This window comes from Brachionichthys hirsutus, chromosome 3 (genome assembly GCF_040956055.1).
Source record: "Brachionichthys hirsutus isolate HB-005 chromosome 3, CSIRO-AGI_Bhir_v1, whole genome shotgun sequence".
NCBI classification, from domain to species: Eukaryota; Metazoa; Chordata; class Actinopteri; order Lophiiformes; family Brachionichthyidae; genus Brachionichthys; species Brachionichthys hirsutus.
The window spans coordinates 4,866,860-4,894,776 of NC_090899.1; the positions used below are offsets into that span (position 1 = coordinate 4,866,860).

General features: G+C 45.3%; 1 protein-coding gene across 1 annotated transcript; it reads right to left on the reverse strand.

Moving 5' to 3' along the window:
• Window positions 1-3,152: 3,152 nt before the first annotated feature.
• ephb6 (eph receptor B6) lies at window positions 3,153-27,196 on the reverse strand. The gene is made up of 19 exons (XM_068756877.1): window positions 27,139-27,196; window positions 20,023-20,087; window positions 15,606-15,878; window positions 14,488-14,657; window positions 14,124-14,419; window positions 8,461-8,616; window positions 7,664-7,935; window positions 7,159-7,240; window positions 6,455-6,579; window positions 6,202-6,364; window positions 5,612-5,726; window positions 5,463-5,518; window positions 4,947-5,063; window positions 4,599-4,846; window positions 4,242-4,460; window positions 4,024-4,173; window positions 3,658-3,842; window positions 3,419-3,577; window positions 3,153-3,258 (listed from the first exon to the last, which is right to left on the reverse strand). The coding sequence occupies exons 1-19, from the start codon at window positions 27,194-27,196 to the stop codon at window positions 3,153-3,155; spliced, it is 3,015 nt and encodes a 1,004-aa protein (XP_068612978.1).
• Between the last annotated feature and the right edge of the window lie 721 nt (window positions 27,197-27,917).

The following is a 27,917-nucleotide window of genomic DNA, read 5'->3' on the forward strand; positions in this document are numbered from 1 at the left end:
GATATTCCACACTGAGCACCATTGATGTGTCAACAGGCATGATCACAAACACGGTAATTGCCACATTACAAAGAACATAATGATCATTTTTGAGGTTGGCAACATCATGTCACTTTCCTCTGAGGGTGAGCTGCGTTTAGTTTTACCTTGTGTGGCATTATCAATTTTTTTTATTTTTCCAGGAGAGATCATGTAAAAAAACAAAAACTGATCCAGAATCTCAGACTTTATTTCCACATTTGTGTAGTATTTGTAAACTGCTGAATCAGTCAACTTTTACAACCTCTTTGGTTAGGTTGGATGCAGTGTGGAGGTGTTTTGTTGTGCCTTTTATAGGTCATGACTAACAGGCTGGTCAGTCGCATGGATCAGCAGGCCTTAGTCAAACTCCTAATGGCTGCCGACGTGGTCGTCTTCGTAGCGCGGGGATAATAGCTGTTTACCAGATGGAGAGCAGCACCTTTAAGCAGCGTCATAAAGACCAGTGGTTTCCACTCTGTTAATGTCTTTATAAAGAAACAATAACACCATAAAAACACGATTCTGTGGCTTGTGCCTTCTGTTTCTGGACACGCACACCAACACTCTGGTAAGCAGAGTCGAGAAACCGTAGCAAACAATTATTACAGATGTCTGTCGTACAGTTATTACGCCTGACCAACGCTCTAAAGCAAGCAAAGGGAGTTAACCTGTTGAGGGACATGAACGATGAATACCTAAATGAAAATCATCAAGAGGTTCGAGCTGAAGTCAACAAATCGCTCTTTCTAATGATTCTCTCAGGTTTGTGTTCACATCTGTCTCTCCTTTTGATGTCAGCGTGAGACTAAATGGGATTCTGTGAGGCAATTTTAAATTTTAGAATGTATTTCTATATGATTTCATAAAAATATATATAAAAAAAAATCCCCTAATTTTGCTTTACGTTCCTTAAAAGTTGTTTGGTAAAAATAATATATCCGTCTTACCAAGTATTTTTAATATTTGTAAGAAGGGCACACAAGAAATGTTTGCCTTGTTTTCCAAGACACTAAATCCCTAATATCTTTAATAATATATAGCTTAAATGAAAAACCCTTGACCTTTCACCTTGACCCTATACAACTAAAATGTTACTGTAGTATGATGGAGCAGAAAATAACTGCGTACCATCAGACCTGCAGGATCACACTGGGCTGTGTGTAAGCGGTCGCGCTATCAGGACGGATCTGTTGTGATATCAGCAACGGAGGGACGTGGGAAACGGGTGTGTGCCGCTCTCAGCAGATCCAAACTCAGATTCAAGGCAAACCTGCTGATGTACTCACTCTTTTGAGCGTGAAGGTGATATTAATACATCTCGGACATATAAGCATCTATAATGAAGCCAAATGTATGAATTTGACCATCATTTGGAGTTAAAATATCCTCTTTTTTTTGGATGTGTTTGCTGGTCTGTTAGTTTTCACTTTTCAGGGGAGTGAATCTTCAAGATAATGAGAACTACAAGCCATGCACAGCTGCGATATATCTCCTGAGCATTTTCCGAGGAACTATTCTTTCTCCACCTTCTGTGCTGTGAAACGCGATGTCAGAACGGCCTGAACCTTTTCTTTGTCTATAACTTTTCAGCTAGAGACATTACCAGATCAATAAATTTAATATGATCAATATATGACCTGTAAAAAGATATTCAGCAGTCAGTGTATTATGTTCATTCCTGATGGGCAATGTTATAATAACATTATAACTACTAAATATTAGCCACTGCTATTTTTTGCACGTTAAATAAAATAAATAATTAAATACAAGATGCATAAATACCTTTGTGTGCCACTTTTTTTTACATTTATATCACATGCATTTGTTCCCAAATGCTTTCCATTTATGGTTGGATTGCAGTTCAGTTTTAATCGGATCGATAACTCAATCTAAAATAAGAAGGAATGCAACATTTTAAATAAAATCATTTATTTTACAAATTTGCACAATTATGGAGTAGTGGTGAACACTCATACATGTAAACACAGCTAATGACGCGTGTAGCCCGACACACACACACACACACACACAGCATCATGTACAGCATAGACCTGATGTACACACACACACACACACACACATAGGTACAACCTCACAAAGCATTTTACCTCCTTCCTTCAAGTGTAAATCAGATCAGGCCGTTTCCATCGTTCCCTTTTCACACATTCGCAGCACCTCCATGACTCAGTGTTCTGACTCGTGCAATCAAACACAAAGAGGTGAATTCTGAAGGTGGGTACTCTCCAGTTCTGTCCTGCGCACAGACGGACGTTTGTGTTCACAGCTCAGGTGTAGCATCACAGCACTGTTGTCACCGAGGGAGTGAGAGTGAGCTGTACAAACAGGGTTGCTCTCAAACCCCGAATAGGCCTTTAAAAGAGGGAGAAATATGGCTTGAAGTTAAAGCATATTCTGCTTTATGTAATGGCAATAACAGATCTAACCTATGGGTCAGATGTCTTGATTTTGGACTTGTGTTTTGTTGGACACACTAGACAATACCTTATAAGGCAAACGAGAGGCTGTGAACGTAGGTAGTGTGCTCTAATTTATGCCAACAGGCTTTATCATTTGGCAATTTAGGTAGAGAAAACATGAGAAAAAAAGTTTTGATTGTTCTCACGCAACTCTTTGTGTGGAGAAATCTCCAGGACTGTTCTGCCACAAAAAAAACAACAACAAAAAGTTTTTTCTTGGTGAGAATATAATTTTTTTTTAAGAAGGAACAGGAGTTGACGGGAAAGTGAGAGAGGTAGGGTTGCAGCTGGGTGACGAGCAAAGGCAAACAACACTAAAGTGAAATCTTGTGAAAAACATTGAGGAAGTCCTCATCCTCATCATCATCATCAGCTCCCACTCTCACTTTGATCTGAACTGCAGCTCCCATAGTGCATCTCTCCTCCGATGTTTGTCTTGAGCGACAGTCAGAAAATCCGATCCCCCTTTTTCCCCCCGTTGAAGTGTCAGGTTGATCAGAATACACACTCAAAGAAATACACAACTGTACGCCGATTCTCTCTCCGCTTTGCCTTGAAGTGTGCTCCACTGACACGAATGTCACACAAACCAGGCACGACGAGCAGAGACGTGAAAGCCACAGGAAGACCCTGCTGCAGGTTTGTAGGTGGATGTCACACCTCCACCTGCCCCTGCATCAGGTGGGCCCTGAGCTGCTGGGCTGCATTGAAGATCTTCCTCTGGTGCCCCAGCAGGTTCACCCCGAGGTTCTGGACATCACTGAGGGAGAGAGGAGGAACGAGGACTTACGCCATGAACGAACTTACAATCCCCAAAATATCTGATCACAGAACCCTGAATAATCACAGTGTCGTCAAGCTAACAGTGAAAAATCAATAGCTACAACGATAGATTAAGAAATGCACCACTCTATACTCACTCCATGGTGAGCAGGCTGACTCTGTCTAATGTGTCCAGGTGTGCTTGATCAAACTCTTCCTGGTATCTCTCCATCCTCAACGCTCTCAGCCAATCAGAGACCGATGTCACTGATGATAAGTCTGTGGGGGTGGGGCTGAGCAGCGGCTGGGAGCACCTTCTGCAGAACATGAGAATGTACACACCATCGTTTTTTTTGTTCATCATCTGCTGCCTCTGCTATGCGTTCAGCTGCCTCACCGCGTTGGCTCCGCCTTGAGGGAGGCGGGGTGCCTGATTAGCCGGTCCAAAGAGGACAGGATGGAGTCGAAGCCTGGCCGGTCCCCTCGATCAGCCTGCCAACACTGAAGCATGAGGGAGTGGAGGGCTGGGGGGCAGTTGTGTGGAGCAGGGAGGCGATACTCGTCTGCTACTGCCTTCATCACCTGCCAAGAGACGCAAGTAGGAGTTGTGGGTAATTGCTCTTTTCAGAAACAGTCGCTGGCCATGTTTTTAGTTGTAAAACAATGGCCTTACAACCATAAATATATTTACATCTTGAATTTTTGCAAAACAATTTAAGCCAAAAACACAATTCTGACTTCCTGTATTCTCTCATATACTCACTTCTTGATTGCTCATGTCCCAGTACGGACGCTCTCCGTACGACATCACTTCCCACATGAGTATGCCGAAGCTCCAGACATCGCTCGCTGAGCTGAACTTTCGATGTTGAAAGGCTTCGGGCGCCGTCCACCTCACGGGAATCTTGCTGCCCTGATGGAGGAAGTGAATCAGTAACGCGTCGAAACAACACGGAAGCGCCAACGTACACTCATGCGCACCAGCGAGGCGGTGTATGTCGGGATGTTGTGGTCCAGGCCCCTCATGAGTCGGGACAGGCCGAAGTCGGACACTTTGCAGACCAGGTTGGAGTTGACTAACACACTCCTAGCAGCGAGGTCCCGGTGGACAAAGTTTCTGTCGGAGAGGTAACGCATTCCTGCGCCGATTCCCCTGAGCATCCCGACAAGCTGGAGGATGCTGAACTGACCCTCATTCTCCTGAAAGAATTAGGAGCGCAGTGAGAGGGGAGGAGAAGAGGAGAAGAGGAGAAGAGGAGCGGAGGAGAGGAGATTCTTTCATTTAGCGAATTGAACTGGGTTTGAAGTCAAACTGTTGGCGGCGTGTTGCTGTTTCACCCTGAGGAAGGTGTCCAGGGATCCGTTCTCCATGAATTCAGTGATGATCCTTTCTGGCGGGTTTTGTGTGACCACGCCCTCCAACTTCAGAACATTGGGGTGGTCAAACTGTCCCAGGACTCCTGCCTCACTGAGGAACATCCCCTTCTCTCTGTCAGATGCGCCCCAGCGTAAAGTTTTCACTGCCACCAGCGACTCCCTGCGCCCCAGAGGGCGGTAGCGTCCCCGAGAGACCTCCCCAAACTGGGCTGTAGCAAAGAGGAGTGGGGGGGGGGGGGGGGGGCAGATTTCACTACACTGATCGTTGTATGTTTGATACATTTGTAAAGACAAGCGCTTCAGGCCTACCTGCACCGATCACCTCCTCACTCTTGAGATGAGTGGGATCTATTTCACGGGCGAACTCTTTGACGGCCTCACTGGGGTCCTCATAAGTGGAAGGATCCACGTAATACTTGACTCTACCTGCATTACGAATTAGTTTTAAAGACATTCATAGTTCAGTTCAGTTTCTAAATAATGAAGTCTGCCCTATTTATTTACATGAATATTTTAGTCAACGACTTTTTTTTTAGGAAACGCAAAACCGTGAAACCCTAATTAATGATTTGTTTCCGAGAGATAAAAGAACTTTGCTTGAAATCAATTCTGTTACATCTATAAATTGCCATCAAATTAAATTAAGTGACACCAATGACACCAATATTCACGAGACAGAGTCTGAATATTGACGATGCCTCTGAATTAATTAAAATGTAATGAGAAAATGTCCTTAAGCACATATCGAATATGCCACTGCTTAATTTGACTAAACTAAATAAAAACAAAATTAAACAACACAGAATTGATCATTGTAATTCTCACCTCTGTGACTGATGTACCTCTGGAGTCTGTCGCTGTACGGACTCTCCCTCCTCTTACTGTAAAAGCAACACAAATGTGTGAATAAAAGCACCCGATTAGAAAATAGATCACCCATGAGATGACACAACTCGATTGATGACTTATGCTACCTGCGAAAAATCACCACAACCACAATTGCTGCAACCACCAGGAGAAACGCCGCTCCGCCCATCACTGACCCGACCAGCAGAGGAAGTCGATTCTGGATCTGCTGCGAATGTTCCTCTGGGAGAGAAAACACTTTTCTCACTGGAGCTGAACACATTCCTTATTGTTCTTTTTTTTCAGGCTTGAGTATTTAATTCAACTATAAAATAGTCCAGGGTTAAAGTTTGAATCCTAAACTATTTTTGCACTTGTAAAATAATCTCCAAGGACTCCCAGGAAGGGAAGTACGAGCAGATCCTCATGTTGAAATACGGTTGATTAACCTGAACTCAAGAAGCTTTCTAATAAAAGAAGATGAACAGACTTATCTTATCACTTTGGTTGAAGCTAAACTCTTTAAAAGATGTAATCTTGAGTGAAGGTTAAACCAACCTGCACTGCAGCCTATTACTAATTAGTGTCCTATCTATTATTTATTTTTATATTGAGGCCTCCGTAATTAGGGTGAATTCTAGCTGTTCAATCATGTGTTAAACGTGACGAAGGAGGTTGGACTGTAATGGATTCTCCACATTTTACAGTGACTATATACCCAGAGGCAGTGTGGTGAAGTAGATGGTGTTGCTGTAGGGGCCGTAACCCCGCTCATTCCGAGCTCTGATCTGGAAGGCGTAGATAGAACCAGGAATCAGCGAGTCGACGGTCACCGTGTTGGTCACGCTGGACGCACTGGTAGCACTGTCCACATCTGAACCCTGGGGGCATGCAGAGGAGGGACAGCTTGAGTCACGTTGCCACTTGGGGCAGTTGTAGCAGCATGCATAGCGTTTTTTTAGGGCATGTACCTTGTCGTAGAATCTCAGCTGGTACTCCAGGATGTCTCCGTTGGGCCTGTCCGGTTGAGGCCAGGAGAGAGTGATGGACTCTGGGGCTCGACTCAGCTGATGCATGACGGGGACTGTACTGGGAACTATGGGAGAGATGGTGCATGTGTGACTGATTGATTGATTGATTGATCACTGATCACAGTCGTTCTGAAAACCCCGTCAACAGTAGAGCAGAAAAGTCGTGTTGGACAGATGGTGACCACTAGGGGGCAGTGTTATAGAATATTTTGTAGAGCATGAATACGTCATGGGCCATTTTATGGACCAATTAAGATCTAGTTACATTTCCTGGCCGTCATTCTGAAGTCTCTTTCATATAATCAATAAACTCTTTAGAGCAGCAAGAAGGTTTCAGACTATTTCGTTTCAGCTGATCTGTTTCTTGTAATAAACTGTGTGATGTTGCACTTTGCTTCTGCCCTCCTCAACGCTCTGTTTGTATTGCGCTCTGCCCGTCCCTTACTCGTTCCACAGTGATTTTAATGGCTCTGACAGGAAATTGTAATGTCGGCCAACCTCCCGTCCACAAAGCAGGAGCAAAAAGTTGGAGCAGAGAAAGAGAAAGAAGGAGAGAAAGGAAGAGAGGCATGGGCTCGATACAAAACACAGCATTGTCATTGGAGCTCTCCTCTTTCATCTCGACCCCGCTGCCCGTTTCTTACCTGACTGGCTCGTAGTGAAATTGATGCTCGCCTGTCGAGCTGGAAAAGGACTCAGAGCTGACACCTCATTCATGGCTTGCACCTGTCAGTGAGAAGAACCGCAAGCATGAAGCTGGATTTGAAGCTTCTTCCATCCCTGACATGTGCAGCTGTGTTGGCTGGTAAACCAACACCAGTAAATGGAAAACGCTGTATCTATACCCACAATGAATAAGAAATAAGCTGCGATTCAGTTGAGCTGAGATAAATAATAAATGCCTGTGTGTATTTGCTGATGTACATCTTATGGAATAATACAGTAGGGAGACAGGAAACGTTTCATCATTCACAGAAACCACTTATAAACAACTGGCAATCACTTCAGTGTAAAAAAGATATTCCCTGGTAACCTAAAATAAAATCAATTACAGTTGGAAAATGACACTTTTAAGCAAACTCTCAAACATTTTTATGCTATTGTGAGATTAAGGTCATTATGTCTTTACCGGCGGTCCTTCCACACTACCTGTATGAGATAAGTGACTCTGGTCAGCAGGTTGTTGAGTGTGACCTTGGTCTGTTTTAGGTTCGTCTGGGAGGGGCCAAAGGTTACCCCCTCCCCACACCACGAGCACAACGTGGGGTTTGTGAAGTTGGCCGAGGGGCAGATGCGACACACGACTCCGTACCACACTTCGGTGCGGCCGCCCATGTCAACTGGGGGGCGCCACCTCAAAGACACGCCCCCGTCCCCACTCTCGTACTCCCAGGACAACAAGACCGGTGCAGACGGAGGAGCTGTTGGGAAAACGGAAAGACAGGGAGGTACACACATGGAAAGAACTTCATAAAGGTTTGGCAGTGACACAATGAATGAAGGAGCTAAATAAGTAGCAGTGTGTTTGTTCTTTTTTCATTCATTCATCTCCTTAACAGCTTTTGTCCGTTACCGGGTCGCGGGTCGTGCTGGAGTCTATCCCAGCAGTCAACGGGGCGAGAGGCGGGGTACACCCTGGACAAGCCGCCTGTTCATCGCAGGGCCACACACAGACAATTTGGTGTAACCAATTCACCCAAATTGCATGTTTTTGGTGATGAGAGGAAGCCAGAGAACCCGGAGAGAACCCACGCAGACACGGGGAAGAACATGCAACGTGCTGCCGTGTTTTTTGTTTGTTTGTTTGGGATTGATTATATTGCATTAATATGCGGGTTCTAGCCAATGACGGTACATCTAGGTTCCCACAGTCTGAGAAAATTACAAATGGCCAATGAACACCTCCCAGAGAGCCAGGCATAAACAAACAGACCAACAAAGCTCACTTGTGCAGGCAGAAGAATTGGCATCGTTGGCTGCCCGATAAAAGCTGCTGCGACATTCACACACAGCCGATCCCTCCTGGCTGGTTCTGCTGTTGGAGGGACACGCTGAGCATGGAACAGAGCCCGGGTCCGACTTGAAGTAGCCCACTGGACAAGCTGCAGAGAGGAGATGCACGGAGGGTTGAGCTTCATCCTCGGCTCTTAATGAAATTGATAAGTTATTATGTTACCACTGTTTCTGTGCGACTCTTTGACCTGCCGTTACTGGGTTTTATTGTTTGGTCAGTTTTGCCTGCATGGGACAAAGTCAAACACCAGAAGCTATTTTTGGGTAAAGCATCAATTTCAGCTTGGCTTGTGGTTCCCTTTCAGTCAAAAGTTCATCTCAGACATAGCGCTCCGTTGTTGCTTTGTGCTGCACAGTCATTAACTTCTGTTGGCAGAGAGCAGCAGAATGGCCCAAGATGGCCCCGCTTGAACCCATGTCAGTGTTTCAGAAGAACAATCTGATCTTTTGGGGGAATAGAATAGAAACTAAATGAATCCATTTCTCCGGTATACATTGTTTACTTCTACGATTGGTTTTTCACACAGTCTGGATGTCCTGCTGTCATCACGTGGTGCTGTCAATTGAGATATCAGATGCTCACAACTTGGTCAAATTGAGACAATAGCGCAGTGATACGTCATTGTTAGCCAAACATCTTGTCAGCCATCTTTTTAAATATTTTCTCTCTGTAACACAATATATTTCTTTGATGCTGCTATTATGCTGACTCTCCACCACCCTCTCACCAGATCCCCCATCTAAATCAGGTAATTAACCGACCTCATCAGATTCATCGGCCACCGCCACCATCCACCAGCGTATATATAGCCGAGAGCTTTGTCTTGCTGCAGATGCTCTTCAATCATAACCTCTCTAAGCGGCAAAGACTTTCTGACAGGGCAATTATCACAAATCATCTTCTGCAATAAACAATTTCATTCACTTGTCTCTCCTGATTGAAGTGATGATGATTATTCTGACATCAATTAAACATCAAACACACATCTCTCTCAAACCACCCACCCACCCCCACACACACACACGCCGCTGAAGGAGTGGAAACAGCAGGTGTCACAGATCAAAACAATGTCTCTATGTTGGCGACACATTTAAAGCAGAATCAACGCCCACTGTTTTAAACAGAGGATGAGGGAGTAGGTGTGAGCTCTTTAAAGGTTCGTGAGACTGAACCCTTCACCTTGTTTATATAAGCTCATTAATAGCATGTACCGTAGCTCAGATTTAACACAAGTCTATTTGTGTGGACTCAACACGAGACAAAAGTGCAAGAAGTGGAGAAAAAAAGGGAAGAATAAATAGGTAAAAGGCTTTCCGTGTTCTCACTTATCTCAGAAAGCCGACTTTGCTTTCAAACAAGTGTGAAGAGGGAAGAAATGGGGGTAAAAGGATGTTGATGGATCACAGAAGGCGCGCATAAATATATAAAGGGGAAGAAGTGAACATGGAGATGGATGGGCCAAGACAGATGCATGATGAACAGTGGGATTATTTAAATGATTCCCAGATGATGGGTGGAAAACAAGGAAATAGACAAGGAAAGAGGATGGGAAGACCCTCCCTCTTCCATCTTTTATGTTCTGGCTCCGCATTACCAGACCTGTCCGCTTACAGTTCTGACGTGAAACATGACTTTGCTACAAAGCCATTATGAATCCTCCTCTTCCTCCCATCATCATCAACCAGATTAAACCAGGCAATGAAAATGCAAGTCCTGAGCCATCTCCCTTCAGCTGCAACCCAACCACCACACCATTTAAGACAGACAGACGGACGGACGGACGGATGGATGCCTGGCACATACATACAGGAGGATACCCACAGCCAATACAGAAAAGTATTTTGGGAAAAGAGTAGATCCATTCATCACAACCGTAATGCCTCTCCCTGCGTCATTCAAACCTGAGAAAGCGATTTACCGCTTCCTCAGCTGGGAGCCTTTTCATCAGCATTCAGTTCCATTCGGCGTCCCATTCACCGTGACGACGTCGCCAGTTGTCTTATCACATCACTCAGGAAAAGATGATGTCACTTTACTCAGATCTGCCTTGATCATGTAATTCCCGAATTACTGAATCAAGTGTTTTTCATCAGCAGTTTAAGACTCATCCTCAAAAATATGCTGTGAATCCTATTGAATGATTCTAAATCTAGATTCGTTACAATATCCACAGATGATCAGCAGTAGCGTATCCTCTGTCCTAATAATGAGGAGGAATCAAACAGACGGAGAGCTTTGTCTAGTGTTGCAGCTCTGACCAGTCTGGAGAAGCCAACGCTAAAGGAATGTTTCATGTGTGACTGAGCAGGTGTAATTGTGTCTCATGCTCAGCTGTGTTTTTTGTCTCTGCTCCATGCCTCTCCATCTCCCTGGTGGGATGCAAATGTCAAAGGAGGAAAAACATATCTCGGTTGTTTAGTAGCAGGAAAGAAGAAACTAAATCCGCAGACAGCTGACGTCTGCTTCTGACGAGTTTTTATTCCAAACGGACCTTTCGCATGTCGCCGCGATCATGTCGGCACCAGATGTTCTTTTATACGCTCTTGTGATAAACAGCTTCATAAATATTTGAGGTCTGATCTTTAATGTGTGTCTGCCAATAAGCCGGCTGTGGTTTTGGATGTTTGATGTCTCCATTCGTGTATTTCATTTATCGGCCGATCAAATGGCGGCGTGTAGCTTTGGTGAGGTTAAATTATGAGAATAATCAAGCCTGTGATTGAGACGTTCTCATTTTATTCCAAACAAACTAGATCTGATGATCTAATAGAGGGAGAAACTATCCCAAGAGTGAGTTTTTTGGATTTTCATTGACATCCGGAAAAATCTTCTCTTGCTCTCCTGACGCCAGCATGCAGGCGCGTCTGCTTGAGGTGGTGAAATTAATTTGATTGACCCGTCGCTGAGTCCCCCAACGCCTCAAGCAGAGACTTTCTAGTCATAGCACATCTTCGACAGATGTAGCTGAACATCGACTACGGTAACAACCCAGACAGGATCTTTATGGTTGTTACCTCTGCCAAGGAGGTTTTTTGACAGTATCTGTCTGTCTGTTTGTTAGCAGGATTATGGAAAACCTGGAAACACATTTTGAAGATGGATCTTGGTCTAAGTTAGAGCCCATTAAATTTTGAGAGCGATCCGGACACCTGTCTGGATATAAAAAATCCAGACTTTCCTATTTATTTAGAATGGAGGATTTAAAAAAAAAAAAATCTTGTAAAATATGCATTCAATTCACCCACCAAATATCACAGTCATAAAGGGGTCTAATATTCACTATCATGTAAAATGTCTTCTGGATCTGATCCGGCATGAGGCCAGGAAAAAATATTACATTTTAACATTGAAAACTTTACGGATTCAAAAATCAGTTAAAAATGCACATCGACTCTGATTCACTTTTACTTTTCATGGTTGGTGTATAAAGATACCACGAACAATTTAGAACCTTTTGATGATGATCCAGATCACCATGTGGACGGTGTGAATCCAATTAAGAGGGGAATGAGCTGCTTGGCGGCAGTCTGTGCTCTCTGAATGCTTTTTAGTTAAATTATTACACTACTGATGACATATTGACTGTATAAATGCTGCTTTTGCTTAATTATTTCATTGCTGAAAAAAGACACATTCTGATTTTGACTGTTTGCTTGTTTTTGTGTGTAAATGACCAATTTGTACAAAAAGGTTTGAGCTACAGGACGCAGGGGCTGCAAAGCGTGTTCAAATCCAACTGTCACGGAACAGAATAAATTGTCCCTAAATGGGATGTCTTGCTTGAGGGGAAAGCCGTGCTCAGAATTGTATTCTCACATGAACGTTAAACTGCATCGACTTCTTTTAGATTTACACAAACAGCAAGAAGTGAGTTCAATGCAGTGGTGAATGTCAGTTATTATCTTTATAAATTTCTCTCTGAAGTGTTCTAAGTGTCTGTAGCAGAAAAGCATTTTATGAAATGTTGCGCCAAGAAAATGTAGTCAACACATACTTTGCATACATAACGGCTTATTTCCTCACTTCGTGCTTCTCTTTAATGTTTTGCGTGGTTAATCTAAACAAGAACAAATTTTTGCTGTAGCTGGGAAAGTTCGACGCTCCACTTTGTGAAGTGAACGCGTGTCAGCTGCTGCTGCGTGGCCAGTTAACCACCTGCCTCCTTTCTCAACATTCCAAGGGAGCCGGAGATGACAACAATGGCGCGATGCCAACCTCATTATTATTCAGTGAATTGATCAACAAAACGTAATCGTATCAGATGTTGGAGCAGCGTGGGCGGCGATGTGTTCGAGCATCCACGGGAGGCGGGAGCCTTCGCTCTGGCAGATGAACTGTTTTGAGTCAGAATTTGTAAGTGGATTTCAATCAAACGCAGACGAACAAAGCGCTGAACCAAATGAATAGGAGCAGATTCCACAGCTGACTGGGCAGGATTGGAGAATCATTTCCCACAGATCAGATTCCCGGCACACATGCTCTGGCGATCCAACAGAAAGACACACGTAACTATCCATTCATTTCTTTTGCACCTTACATTTTGCCTGCTCAGTTCCTTCAGTCATTAACTTGCCTCCTCCCATCGTTCAGTCTCCTCCCACCTCTCCCCCCCCCCCCCCCCTGAGGTTTTCTGTCACTTGTTCACAGACCAGTGGCCATTACATCGCCGTGACCTAAATGTGTCACATCTCTTTCCCTCTTCCCTCCCTCCTTTTGTGCCCTCCCCGTATATCTTCCTGTCTGTTTGGACAGCTCTCAAAAATGTCCAGCCTACATCTCCCCCCCCCCCCCCCCCCCCCCCCGCTATGTACTGTACTGTGAGATGCAGAAATGCATTCTAACATTTTTTTTTTTACACTGGTCTATAGATGCATCTATAGATTGTCGTCCCTCCTCTTCCCTCCTCTCTGGTTAAGTTGGTGATAAACAGTTAAAGCATCTCTATAAAAGTGTCTTTTATGCAGAGATACCACCTCACCCCTTCTAATCTCCCCCCCTAACCCGACCCGCCTTCCCTCTGGTCTTTACATCAAACACATTTATGAATCAGAGCGACAGCAGCTCCTTTCAGCATTGATCCAGACGCTTTGCAAGTCAGAACATACGAAGAAGTGACCTGACAGGAAGTCAATATCAACCCCCCAAAAAGGTCAAGACTTATTTCCAACATGCTAAAGCATATGTTAATTGAAAGGAGCCACTGCTTAGTGCTGAACATGTGATGCTCATTATTATCAATTCTATTTATCATAAAGTTGAAAAATATGAAAATGAGAATAAATTATTTGATTCATATCCAGCCCTGTTTAGCCAAGAAGAAAAAAGGATTTGTGTGAGGTCTTGCAACTGTAACGTGGTGCTTCGACGAGTCAAGGAAACAACCCCAGTGATGTCATCGGGGGGGGGGGGGTATCTCATGCAGAGGAGGTTGTTTGATGAGGGACGTCGGTGCTTTGGGTGGGGATGCTTGAGATAAAGGAGAGGATCAGCCTGTGCTGATTCATTTTTGTCATCCAATTTTAACACCACACAGTAAATTAAATGGCCATGATGCTGAGATTAGAACTCAACCTGAGTACATTCCCTCCTACTTACCCAAGCAGGCAGATCCATTAAGATTCGTCTCATAGCCCGCATCACAGACGCATCCCCCGACGGGAACCATCCACTCGCCTTCAGCGTTGCAGTGCATGCGAGGCGGAGCGCTGCCCTGTGTTCTGCTGTTGGGAACACACGTCCCGTTCTTGGGAACTAATGCCGTTGGCTCTGCCCCCGAAGGAGTTGCCGGGTAGGATGCCAGGTAGACGCTGGCGGCTGGACAGCGGCGGTAGAAGATCGATACACCCATGAGGGAAACACAAGCGCCACTGTCCACGACGGCCAAGACGAATCTGTAACAAGGGTCACACATTGACACGGAGATCATCCAAAACAAGGAATGAAAAAGTGGATTTATTACCCATTGCGTGTGAGTGGTGCAAAACTGCGCGTCTTGATGTTGATTCGGCTGTATCTGTTGGGTTGATATTGATGAGGGGAACTGGGCTCCACCTTTGAGAAACTCTTATCAGCTGCGATGGTGTCGACCTTAACCCAGCCTTCCCTGGTCTCTCGTTTGCCGGCGGACGGCTGCAGCGAGAAGAGAGACAGCGAGTGGCCATGAAAGTCAAAATAGCGTGGACAAAATGTGTGGCGGTGGTGGTGGAGGAAACGATAACAGGGTTGTGAAAAGGAAACGGAAAATCTAAAGTCTGTTAAATACAAAGAAAAATAGGACAGAGTGAAGAGATAAAAGAGTAGCTCCACGTGTGCGTCCTTTAGAGAGGACGAGCAGAGACCTTTGCAGCTCCTGGTGGGCGGTTCACATCCCTGCAAAGACTGACGGCGTTGCAGTGCTTCCTGCTCCGCTGTGACTCTCCACTGATTCCTCATCAGGCTTTGCATTTGCATTTTTAAAAAGCATCTCACTTCCCCTCAGTAGAAATGCATTCATCTATACAAATAAAACCACACCCCTCCCGCTGTGACTGCACCACGTAGGCTATAAGTAGACGCGTAAATAAATACATCATCTTGGGCCAAATCAATGCCAGGCACTTTAAATATAAAGACGACTCATAGATGTTCTAGTAGAGGAGCGGGTGAACTTCCAGAGACGGGTGTAAAATGGTCACAGTTTCTGTGCCTTAGAGCTGTGGTTGGTTTATGTGGCGTTTATGGAGGCCACAAAGACACTTCTTTCCATCTTGTAAGCAATATTCCCAGAGGAACTTCACTCCAGTGCTGCTAAAAGAGGTCATTAATCCCAACTGGCTCTCTTGACGAGCATAAAAATAATCACATGATTGCACAATTACTACTTATCATGAGATAATGAGAGGCTTTGTTTAGTGTGTGTGTGCGTGTGTGTGTGTGTGCACGTGTGTGTGTATGATTCCATCTGATAGTTGTTCCCATCATGCTGCGATAATAACAGCATGAACAAAACTAAGAGGATCGAGGCCTCGTCTCGTTTTTGACTTGACATCAGTGTAATCCAACGCAGCTTTATGATCGGAGCGACGCTCGTCACCTCACCTCGGCTACCCACGTCTTCTCCAGCTCTCTCTGGCTGTCGGCCTGCTTGTAGAAGAGGGTGAGCGTCTCTCGGCAGGTGGGGGACGGCGATCGCAGGCTGGCACAGTCCCGCACCGAGAAACGCAACGTAACAAAGATCCTCGGGGCAGAGTGGCGGTACAGGAACGGCGTGGCCAACCAGTTATCTTGCAGACGGGGATTCTGGTTGATGTTGCAGACCTCGAAGGTTCGTATGATCTTCCCCCGGTCGTCCAGGATGCTGACTTCATCCCACTGAGAGACACACACACACAACTGGAGTCAACTTTAAACATGGAAGCTGTTAAAATCCTTCGTTCATTCATGGTTTTCAGACTGTGATTAATCTTCCTATTTCAGTATCCTTGGAAATGATTACATGATATAAGCAATCACCGCTGCAATGGGGCTGAGATTGGGAGCATGCCCTTTATATGATTAACAGGTCCGACACAATTGTGTTTGATCAGGATTATTGCTGCTGCAATATTTCCAGCGCTATTGCAAACCCTGTTTTCCATTTTACTGATGCCATCTGCTTGTGCATGTTCTTCTTCTCATTTTATTTACTTAACTTTACCATGAACATCCAGTGAAATGAACACCATGGATCATTTAGGAGTAACTCACAACGCCACATTGACAGAGCAAGAGCGCAATAATTTGACGAAGGCTTGTCAAACCTGATAAAACTTAAACAACAAATCTTAAAAGGTCCCATAATTTATCCTTTTTCCACAAGTTAATGCAGGTCCCAAACAGTTTTATGAAATAGCTGTGCCAGTCTTTGGTCAAAATAGCAAACAGATGCTGCAGGACAGCGACCGTCGTTTCTGTCTCAAACCGCTCCGCCAGAAACGCTCTAAACCCGGAAGCAAAAGTACATTCATAGCGACAACGCGCGCATGCACGCTACCATGGTAACCCGTTTTGCAGCATTCTCACAATGACTCCCTTTTATGGGACGCGTGGTCAGTTTTTCTCTTCTACTGATTTAGAATTTGCAAGTGTTTCATTGTTCTCGTGTGACAGGCGGCAGATATTTGTGTGTCTGACATGTGGCAGCTGTTGTGTAATAAAAAGAGCAGGTTTAAACTTGTAGATGTGCATATAGTGGTAAAAGGACAGAATAGAGACATGACTCTAAATGAAACTCTGTGGCACGAATCAAACTGTAAACGGTGCAGGACTTAGTTTCACCAATTGTGCAGCACGATGCATTCGAGGATGAAATGGCTCTGCTCTAAGCCTAACCGAGCCCAGGGTGAGGAGCGTGGCCTTTTCTGTTACAACACAGAGGAATTATGCATTAGTCTTCATCATGATTGCCCTTCCTACGACGACATTGGCGAGAGGACAAACGCTCAGGGTGCATTTGTGTTTGAGGATGTATTTCTGCAGGTGGTTGTCTCTCTGCTGCTGACAGACTGTAGGAAGATGAAATCTTGAACTCGTATTTGGTCAAATGATGGGATTGGTGAGCGGATAGAAAGAGTCTGATGTGCTGTCAGTCGAATGGATTGAAAGGACACATTTTTCTCTCCGCCAGGCCGTGATTCATTCTGCCAGACATGAGAACGAGGGCAATCGGATGGGGGCGGGGCAGCAGTGGGCACAGGGTGAGATGGAGCTGGGGAGATGGGTTCAAAAAATGTGTAGAAATGATAAACAGAGTGTGCGTGAGCTTCAGGTCCAGAACGTAGCCTCTGGTGTCTCTGTGTGTCTATAACCTTTGTGAATAACCCACAGCTTGCATTTGTTGTCTGACCCCAAACCCCAAATCCCTTCCTCCCCCTCCCGCGATACCATCCTCTATGTATCCCCGTTTAGTTTTCTCCCTCCCTAATGGGGGGAAAGAACAGAACGGGACAAATAGGGGAGGAGGGGTGGAAAAAATAGGAACGACTCATCCTCAAGATTTAATTTGAACCGAAATGCCAGGGAGCCAGAGAGCAATCTCTCAAGCGACGGAGGGCAGGAAGGGGCAGGGCCTCGGACACGCCACACACACACACACACACACACATGAAGCGGTAGAGCGAGGCAAGCACATATACGGCAAAACATATGCACGTGCACGTACCCAAAGCAAGCACACAATGGACAAATAGAGTGGAAACAACAAGAGGGGAAAAGAGCAAAGCCTGTGATGGAAAAAGCAGGAAGTCAAGAGTTTTAACACTGAAGGGCAGAGTTGAGATTAAGTTTGGGGGGGGGGGGATTTAAAGCAGCGACCCAGTGGCTGTGGGACGAAGAAGGGCAATGGGATGAAAGGTAAAAAGAGAGCGAGGGGGGAGGGGCGAGACAAAGAAGCAGAGGGACTTCTTGTCATTACATTAAAAGAATGGAAAGATGGGTAGAGAGCAAGAAGAAGCAGGAGAGTGCGACGAGAATATCCACAGACCCTCGAGCAAAATGAAAGATGGGATGTGAAGAGAAAGTGAAGACAGAGTTAAGAAAAGAAAACTCAAACACACACACACACACACACACACACGCACACACACAAACAAACACACACATCCTCCCTTTTTCCTCTTCTCCTCGTCTGTCTTTCTACTTCTCTCAGCTTGATGCCCCGGGTCAAATAACCATATCTCCATCTGAGAAGCACTTCTCATCCAGGGACCATAAAAAAAAAATCATGCAAATGCTTGACTTGATGATACACACACACACACACACACACACACACAGCGCCTCCTATTAGCAGCATCCATCATGGTTCAGGAAACCCAAACACACATGCTGCCCTATGCAGCATCAGTCATGGCCCAACAAAGGCTGGCCGACCGGGGCGATAATGACGACGCAGAACGCTAATGTTTTGTGCACGGTGGGATAAAAGATTTGACATATTCATATATGTATTCTACCGTGACCAGCGTGTCTTCACTGATGGTTTCTGACGGCCATCGTTTCTGTTTCCAGCTCCTTTTATTTCCTGGCTGTACTGATTGACAATCTTAATCTGTAAAACAAGGTTTTCCACATACTGTCAGAAGTAAGGATAGATCGTAAAAAAGGTTCAACAGATGCATTAGAATTTCCTCCACAGTCAGAGTATATTGTCCTTTAGTTCCTCACGTAGTTTGACTGATTATCTCACAGAGGATGACACGAAAGACGATGCATGTGTGCAATTATGAGCCATATTAGAAGTGAAACGCGATTGCTCACACATGAACGAACTCAACCGACCCCGGCACAGTCACGCAAGCGCACACATGCACTCAGACATGTAACCCCCCCCCCCGACACTGCCACTGCACACAAACACACACATTTAAAAGGGCTCAAGGCGACACAGACACACCGGTGTAATAAAACATTTCAGGATGCCGAGGTTGCTCCACTTGCAAGGCGATCGCCACAAGGCCTCGCTCATTCTCCGGCTGTGTGCCGCCTTGCCAAAGTCCAAACAATCAATGTCAGTTATCGGACATTCAAAGGAGGTAATAGCACTGCCCTTAACCCTTAAATCAACACAACAGCTCACACCTAACCCTAACTTATTCCTTATCTTCAAAGTGAGCTCTTTAGTTTTTTTTCCCCTGTTGATATTCATTTGAGGGATTGAGAAGACAGCAGCAATTATGATGTTAAATTTAGGGAACACCTGAGAATGGCCAGCAACGCATCAAAAAGATGGAAAAACATCACCGGGCTGTACTTACAAAGTGCTTTTCTTGTCTGACTCCAATTCTAGCCAGCATTCTCCCTTCATTCACACGGTGCAAGAGGCATCTCCTGCTCTTTAGGAGCAGCACGCATTCACACCATCACTCACACAGCAACAGCCACTGGGAGCAATTTGGGTTCAGCGTCTTGTCCAAGGTTACTTCAACATGTGGGCTAGCAGGGGATCGAAACACAGACCTCAACTACAGAGCCACAGCTGCCCTTCTGCAAAAAAAAAAAAAAAACATCTGCCTTCTAACTTGGACAATTTTTGAAAAAAATGTCAAAGACGCAACGAGAAATGTGAAACGCTGCAAAAGTTGAAACAAGATATTTTATCTGCAGTATTCTTGGAACTCAATTGTACACTAATAACAAAGATCGCCACAAAATTCCTGTGGCCTGCTGTGCTACACGCACACACACACACACACACACACTCAGTTCCATTCATGGTGGGGATAATGATTTATAGCTGCTTTCCCTGACATAAAACAACTGTTAGTAACTTAATGCTTTCTTAACCAACAAGAACATTTCTGTACAGAATGTTTGATGTGTTCTTGTGTTTAACCCCTCATTACAGTTACGCCACCCACAAACGGCTGGGATTGTCATCATACACTTAAAACATAACCATATGTAGCATGTGCTGAACGCATCGGAGCGGCCTCCAGCAGCTGGGAAAAAGCACGGCGGCGCCAAGCGCCCTACTCACCCCCGTGTCTGGGTAGGTAGTCCAGCCCAGCTCTGAGGTAGACTCTGTCGTGTCCAGCAGCATCACTGTCAGGTACGTAGAAAGCAGAGACAGAACAGATAATGAGAAAACAGACGCAAGACGGTCGAAAGCGTGGATCTGCACCAGTGATGCTGAGAGGAAAATTGTAAAGGAGCATTTTTTTGTGTGAAATTAAAAGTTTTATCCTTTTTGTTTTAAGTGTTTGGAAGCCAGTCTCATGTTGGCGATGCGTGATGAATAATTCTGGCATAAAGTTCTCATGTTTAACAAATTAAACTCATTGACCTGAAGAGGCGCCACAATTAAAGGTCACATTTCCCAACTTTGAAAGGTCAGAACAGTCTGTCAGCCGGCTAATGCTTCCTCAATTTAGTCTAAAAGAAGCCCCCCCACCCCCTCCCGGTTTCATGGGGAACTTTACGTCTTGGTTCCCATTTTCACTCAGGTTTTACCTAATATTTTCTCATTTCCGAGGTTCTGGATTGAGCGCACCATCACAGCGTGTGACTTTTATGTTGGAGTGCATTTTCCCATCATTTGCTTTTCGGGCTTTAAAAAGTAAGCTGGCAAAGAAACTGCACGTAGACACACACACACACACACACGCGCGTGCGTGCGTGCGTGCGTGCGTGCGCTGACTGTAATGCTGAGCGTCGTGTGCTGACACATGGCTGCTTCCCAAACAAAACTGAAGGCCTTGAATTTTCCATTAGTATTCCAAACCCGGCTGCGGTTCCTTCAGTCTCTGCGTGGCTCTGTTCAGGAGATAGCAGCTGAACGCAGGCCAAGGTTTATCATGCACACAGAGGAGGGGGGGGGCGGCAAAACATCTTCAAGTTCGGGATCTCACAGATGGCGTTAATACAGAGAGAAAATAAAACAATGCCTGATTCCATTAAGCGCAACACTAATCAACCAAAGGGAAGTAGTCACACACACACTATCTGCTTGCACCTACTCGCTTGCTTTTATGTCAATCGTACTCAATTCACACATTTTACATGGAAGTCTTCCAGGAGTTTGGAGGGATATGAAAAAAATACAGATGGGCTGTGACAGCAAAAGGCTTAAACGCAACCACAGGCATCAGAAGAAATAGTTGTGGGTGCAGCGTATGTCTGGACAGCTTGACGGCTGGAATAAAATCCGCTACAGACAGAAGAATGAATCCCGCAGGCCCGGATGCCTAAAGCCTTTCAGAGGAACGAAGACTGCCATCAGGGGCACGCGTTTCCTGCTGTGTTTGATGATGCGTCTTTGGAGGACAAGCCTTTGAACTGATCTGTGAGTCTCTGTCACAATGTTTGTGTTTCTGTCCTTTAGCCCTCCTTCGTCGTTAAGCAGCAAGAGACAAACAGCTTGTCAAGATTTGGTCTTCAGTGTATGAAAATATTCACATTGATAGTTTCATCTCATTTCAGACACACACACACACACACACACACACTAACACTAACACCTGCACACACACGTGCAGCAAATGTGTCATTACAAATTTAAGTAAGCCTCTGCTTGAGGGCACAGGCATGCATAAATAATATATAGTAAACATTTTCAACGTGATTATTTGTGCCTTTGCTATTTAGCATCTTATGGAAGGGCTTCAGAGAAAACAAAGCCCCCCCCCCCCCCATCGTCCTCTTCTTCTTCATGACAAACCGATACATGAGGATTACATTGAGAGATGTTCAGAAACTTTCATGCATGTCTCATTGCGTGTCATTATCATGTTGAATAATTCCCAGTAAGCGCTGAGCGCCTCACACACACACACACACACACACACACACATACGCACACCTATCTCACATTGACTTGAGTTGATGCGCCGTGACTGGATGTGTGCGTGTGTGGTGAATAAAGTCAAACAAAAGACAGCACGTTTGCTGTCAGGTCTGGTAAAAGCCCCTTTATTTAACTCCGAGACACTCGGCCATATCTGTTATTGACCCGTCTCAGGTCACACACACACACACACACACACACACACACACTCAAAGTTTCTCCGTGACAGTTTGGAGAAGCGCTGAGTCTGCAATCTGGACCTGAGTGCTGCGCTAATGCACGCCGTCTCCCACTTCTCCATGCTTCACTATGGGTTTTTTTGCTCACTCCCTTTTTCTGCCCCCCCCGTCCCGTGTCCCGTGTCCCTTCCACCCAACGACACACCACCACCCCTCTTCGCATGTGTGTATTATTAATCTAAACAGTGACAGCAGGCCAGTCGTTTCTGTATGTTAACTAAGGAGACCCTCTGTTCGCCATTGTTGATGCCAGCTTTGCTGTCTGTTGAATTGGAGACCATCAAATGAAACGTCGGGATTTTAAAGCCGGAATGAGAATAGGAGGACAGGATTGTGTTTGTGCATACAAGTGTCCCTCTTACGCTCTTCCCCGTCTCTCTCGCTCCGTGTGGCGTGGGTGCAACCTCTCTCTCTTCTGTTGTGCAGAGGTGACCTGCATTAGTTCATGACTGTCCCCTCCACCACTCAAGTATTCACTCCCGCTGAGTGACCCGCTCTCTCTGCTCTCTCCATCCCTTTCTCTTCGCCCCAACACTTTGCCTCTCTGTGTGGCGATGCATGCGCTGACACTCTCCAGCGCTAAGTGTGCTGCTTGTTGTTCATGTCGCGCCTCTTTGGTGGCAGATGTACGCTACTTCACCACGCATTTTCCATGCAATGGAGTCCCCCCCTTGACAGCAAAGAATTCCAGCGTTAATATTAATGTAGGCTGTGTGTGTGTGTGTGTGTGTGTGAGCCTGCATTATGCCATTGCGCCAAAGAGAGTACAGAATCGCGGAGCTCACGGGCAACTAAAAAAGTTTCAGGGACACACACTTTACACACACAGTTTCACCCCCCCCAAAAATAGACAAATAATACAATCCTGCAGTGCCTCTAAATATTCTTGACTCGGTTGTGTGTTTTTCGTTCTTCCACTCATCCACCCTTCTCCACCCATTGTTCATACACTCCAGATGCTCCCACCCACAGACAGTCAGTCAGTCAAGGACAAGGCCTACACCAAAGCATCATTAAAACCAACCACAGCGAGAGCATGACACACCAAGACAGAGAGGGAGCCGGAGGAGGAGGAGGAGGAGGAGGTGAAGGTGAAGGAGTAAAGGAAGAGGGGGGGGGGGGGGGGGGGATTAACGCCATTCCAGAAATAACATGCACAAGTCAAAGGGAGTTATCAAAAATGCTCTGGCAGCTGCAACAAGCAGCACTTACTGGTTAGATGACAGAGAACGTCTGCAATGAGCCGCTGAACAGGCAGCAGCAGGCCCGGGTCGGAGAACAGGACACAGGAACAACTTCTACTTGATCCCAAAGCTACTGTAAAGACTAGTTCGGTTAGCGTCTGAGGCTCGGCTGCTGGATGAGCAAAGGAAGCTGCACATCTAGTCATGGAAGGAAAGACCGGCTTAATGCGGGGATCATACGCATGTTCTGTCTCTCGCCACACACATTCATTATAAGTCCAGCTTACTTTCACACGTCCAGACGTTTATTTTGATTGGCGTGTTCTACTTTTTTTTTTTTTTATTCATGAAAGTGCTGAGATACTTTAAATATCTTGTTTCTTCTGGGTTTATATGAAAGCGGCACACATGAGAGTGTCGCCTCATGCACCAGAATTCTCTGCAAGACTGTGAATAAGCATACACCCCAAAATACCAAAGCGTCTTTTTACCCATTACGCCCCCTCCACGCCCCCCTACTTGGATTTGTCATAGCATAATTCAATGAGGCATAATCCGCCGAAAGAAATAAAGCCTATCAAAAACAGAACCTGTTTCAGCCGCTAAGAAAGACTGAAGCATGAGAAAAGATCAAGTTGCTGCTAACTCATTGTGTCGCTCATGAATAGCAAAAGCCTTTAACAATTAAACTTTGCTCTCGCCCTCTTCGGTCGGTGCCAACAGGCAAAGCGCAGCTCCAGTATGAAATTCAAAACTGCAAACTGCATTCCTAAAGTGTCCACCCCATGTGTTGATCTTTCAATTACATTCGGCTCTTACTCTTTGCTTGTCTGCACAGGCACATTATCCATGAGTCCGTAGGCAATGACACTGACGGACTCAAAGTAGGGTCTTGGCTTGCGGCCACCCGAGGGCTCCGACCCTCGTATCACCGAAGGGCAGCTATGTGATGTCATTTGGAGTGGCCTGTGTCATTACAGGCCTCTCAGCAGACAGAACATTCGGCTGCTTTGCAAACGACATGCAAAAAAAAGACAGCTAAAAATAACGCCCGGTCACAGCTAAATGATGCAGCGTCGGTGAATGGGGTGCAGCGTCCTCCCCTTCCTATCCCGATGGGATTTCTCTCGTGCTGCAGCTCTGTGCAAGGCAGGAGGGAGGAAAAGGTGTTCAAGGCTGATAGCATCCATCCCGCATCCCTTTTCATAAGTGATAAATGCAATCAATAACTCCTCCAAGATGTGTTTGTGCAGAAATAATTTTGATCTGTTTTATGTCAATTCATTTATTTAGCATATTGTTTGTTTCATTTTAATTTTGTTTTATTCATTTTATTTTAAGTTGGGAACACTCTTGTCCTTTAAAGCGTGTTTGTCTGCTTATTGATCAATGAGAACTACTGAACAATTGCAAAATGAAGTAGTATTGACTGCAAAATGTGTGAAAATTAAATGAATTAAACAGACAGATTTGTTCTGATGTATTTCCTTAAATTGAATCAAATATCATCCATCCATGCTAAAGTACCTGCAAATAATGAAATGCAGAATTACTTTCCACCTCTGCATTGCACCAGTTGAAACTTTTCCTCTACGTTGATTTTTATTTTTTATTTTTTATAGAAAAAGTGCATTCAAATCCGTTTTCATTTTACTCTTCAGTTTGTGCATCCTGCTGGCTTTTGGTCACAATCAGATTGCATGCTCTTTTGGGGCATGAGGTAAGAATCACTAAAGATACTCGGTTAATTTCTGCATGCACACAGGTCACCGAGCATCGCCGCAGCTCCACTCACGCATGGCAGGAGGAGCTGGAGGGGTCATCAGGTGCGCCTCCTGCGCTGGCCGGCTCTCTCCCTGTGGTTTGTTCATCCGATGCGGCCACATAAACCTCAGCAAAGCTCCAACAGTTTCGAGGTTTGCCTTGTGGCTTCACGTCAGTACCTCAAATTAACAAATCATGTCAGTGAACAACGGGCAGCATGTGAAAAGAAAGCCCCGTCACTGAAAGTCCTGTCTCAGCTGGTCTGTGTCCAAAAAAAGTGGCAAACTTGGTTTTTACTGTGAGGAAATATTCTTTTCTGTCACGGTATCCCATGCGGTCTGCTTCTCTGGCCCTGTTCTAGCCATGTCTTGCAGTGTGGGCGTGGCCAAGGGAGCGTTTGGCTGAACACCTGGAGACTCACCTGCCAGTCATTTGTCACTTAGAAATGGTTTGTTCTTTAGACCCTGCTCTGCTGATGCTCTGCTGCCGGATTATGATATCGGGCTCATTGCCAACTCGTGTGTTTTTTTCCTACTCTTCCGTGACTGTAAGATTGATATATTTTTGCTGTTTTTCCCATCGCCTGCCTGCTATGAGTATTAGTATTTAGTTGTGTTTTTGTGTTATGGGACCTCAGCCAGTCCAAGCCTCAGTTCTTTAGTGTAGCTCGTGTTTGTTTTCTGATTTTCTGTTATCCTGTATCATCATTTGATTTTCGTGAGTGAAGTATTTTTGTTCATGCCTCTCTCTCTTTGCATCCTGGGCTCCACCAGCTTGATCATTTCTGTCCGTGATCATTTTCAGCGCAAATGTGGTAAAGATTAGAAGTGCTAGTTGTGGATACACAGAAATACAGCAAATGCAGTAGACAGATAAAGAAGAATAGGAAGACAGATGATAAATATATATATATATTAGTTTGTTGCAGTACAGGCAGACAATCCATCAACGATCACAGAAGCCAGAGCCTCGCTTTGTGACAAGCTAAATGCTTGATTCCATGCTATTGGGTTAATACTGTCTTATGAAGAGCTCGAGTGCAATTACACAACACAGGCCAGTAACACTACGCAGTCCATCTCTGCTATCCTGCCTCATCTTAGTCCAGGCCATCTGTTACTAGCACAGCTCATATAATGTGCTATGAGGTTCATATATTTATATATAATATATACACACACACACACACACGCACAGTCAAATAAAGGCAGTGGGAGATGAGCGTGAACAGGTGCAGGTCTTTCCAACGTGCAGCCATTATCCTTTGAAAGTAATTACAAGCCGACTGTTAAAATCCTTTCAAGGGTTGAGGACAGGATGTGAGAGATGGCGCTCGGGCAACACGCCAAGGCACACATGCACCTTCAAGAGCACTAACACAGGTGTGCGGATGCACGCACACGCAAAGGCAGCTTGAGTCATCAAATTAGTTCGTTTTCTAAGTCAGCCCACTCTGATATGTCTCTCTCTCCCTTTCTCTCTCTCCCTCTCTCTCTCTCTCTCTCTCTGTAGCTGACTTGCTCATTTAATTTAAAATTAAATGCATGGAGCTGAGAGCAGAGCAGACAGATTCACTGGGGAGAGGGGCCAGGGGTCTCTGGCTGTCACATACATGGGATCATGAGTGACACTGGGGGCGGGGTGGGGGGTCACTTAATCAAATGGGTTGCGCAACTTATTATTCATTTGTGTCCCACCTTATTTCCATATTCTTTTGTCACAGGAGCTTTATGCGCCTCAGCGCACACCTGGCACTTCCATGCCGGTGAAGTCCAGCCAGAGTGGCACACACACACACACACCTACACACACACGGAATACGCTACATAGAGGACTCACACGGGTTGTGCGGGATAAAGGAAATATGTTAAGCATTCGGTGGTTTTCAAGCGTTAGGTGGAGTCTCCCCAAATTATGAGTGAAACTTTCTGGAGGTGCAGCAGCCAGTTTCAGACATGGCCAAAGTGCCCAGTGGTCCCAGTAAGCCATCCTTTACTTCTGGACCCACTATGTGCATGATGATGGATGTGCTGTGCAAAGTCTCCATCACTCTTTAACAACGAGAAGTTGCAAGCGATCGCAGATGCAATGAGAATCAATTCCAGTCAAAGTTTAGTCCTTACCTTCCTCCGCTGAAAGAGGCTGCGAAAACAAACAGAGAGACAGAAAGACGCTCCACATCGCCACAACAGAAAATACACTGATGGAGAGAGAGAGAGGGGGAGCATGAGAGAGGGAGCTAGAGTGAGCGTGTGTGAGGGGGGTGAGGGAGGGGGCGGAGTCAGTTTGCTTTATAGTGAGAGAGGGAGAGGGGAGGGCAGATGGATGAATAGATGATGGGAGGAGAAAAATAGTTGCAGAGCAACACAAGCAATAAATACTCTGACAACAGAGGAAGGGGAGAAAGAGAGAGGTCAGGGGGAGATAAGGGAGGAGTGGGAGAGAGACAGCGAGAAAACAAGAGCGAGTCAATAGGTAAGAGTGGCAGGAGGAGGAATATGAATAAACAAGTTCTAGTGTTTCACAGCGCGCACACATTTCTGCAGACGGACTCTTGACACCCTCACGTGTCTGCGCAAACATTCAGGCTTCAAGCTGTGGCACAAAGGAGGATCCAGCTCTTCTTCCTCTCCTCCTGTTCTACTTTTTACAGAAAATAAGTATCATTGAGTACATTTTTGGATGTTTTCCATCCTTCATGTGGCTACTTTTCCCAACAGCCCCCTCAGACACACTCCTCGCCTCCCTGGATTGCTCATCCAGACTGTCTCTCTCTCTCTCTCTCTCTCTCTCTGAGGGTCCTTTTGGCCCGTGCACGCCGCTCCCTGGTCAGAGTGCTGTACTGCAGACATTGTTCATTCTTAGCTTCATTCATTCATTTTCTGAAATCGGGGTCGTGGGA

Excerpts from the sequence above, each read along its gene's own strand:
- ephb6 (XM_068756877.1), bottom strand. The coding sequence starts at position 27,196 with ATGTGGAGCGTCTTTCTGTCTCTCTGTTTGTTTTCGCAGCCTCTTTCA. Across the intron at positions 5,727-6,201 it reads CTTCACCACACTGCCTCTGG|AGGAACATTCGCAGCAGATC; the intron begins GTATATAGTCAC and ends TTTCTCTCCCAG. Across the intron at positions 4,461-4,598 it reads CCCTGGACACCTTCCTCAGG|GAGAATGAGGGTCAGTTCAG; the intron begins GTGAAACAGCAA and ends TAATTCTTTCAG.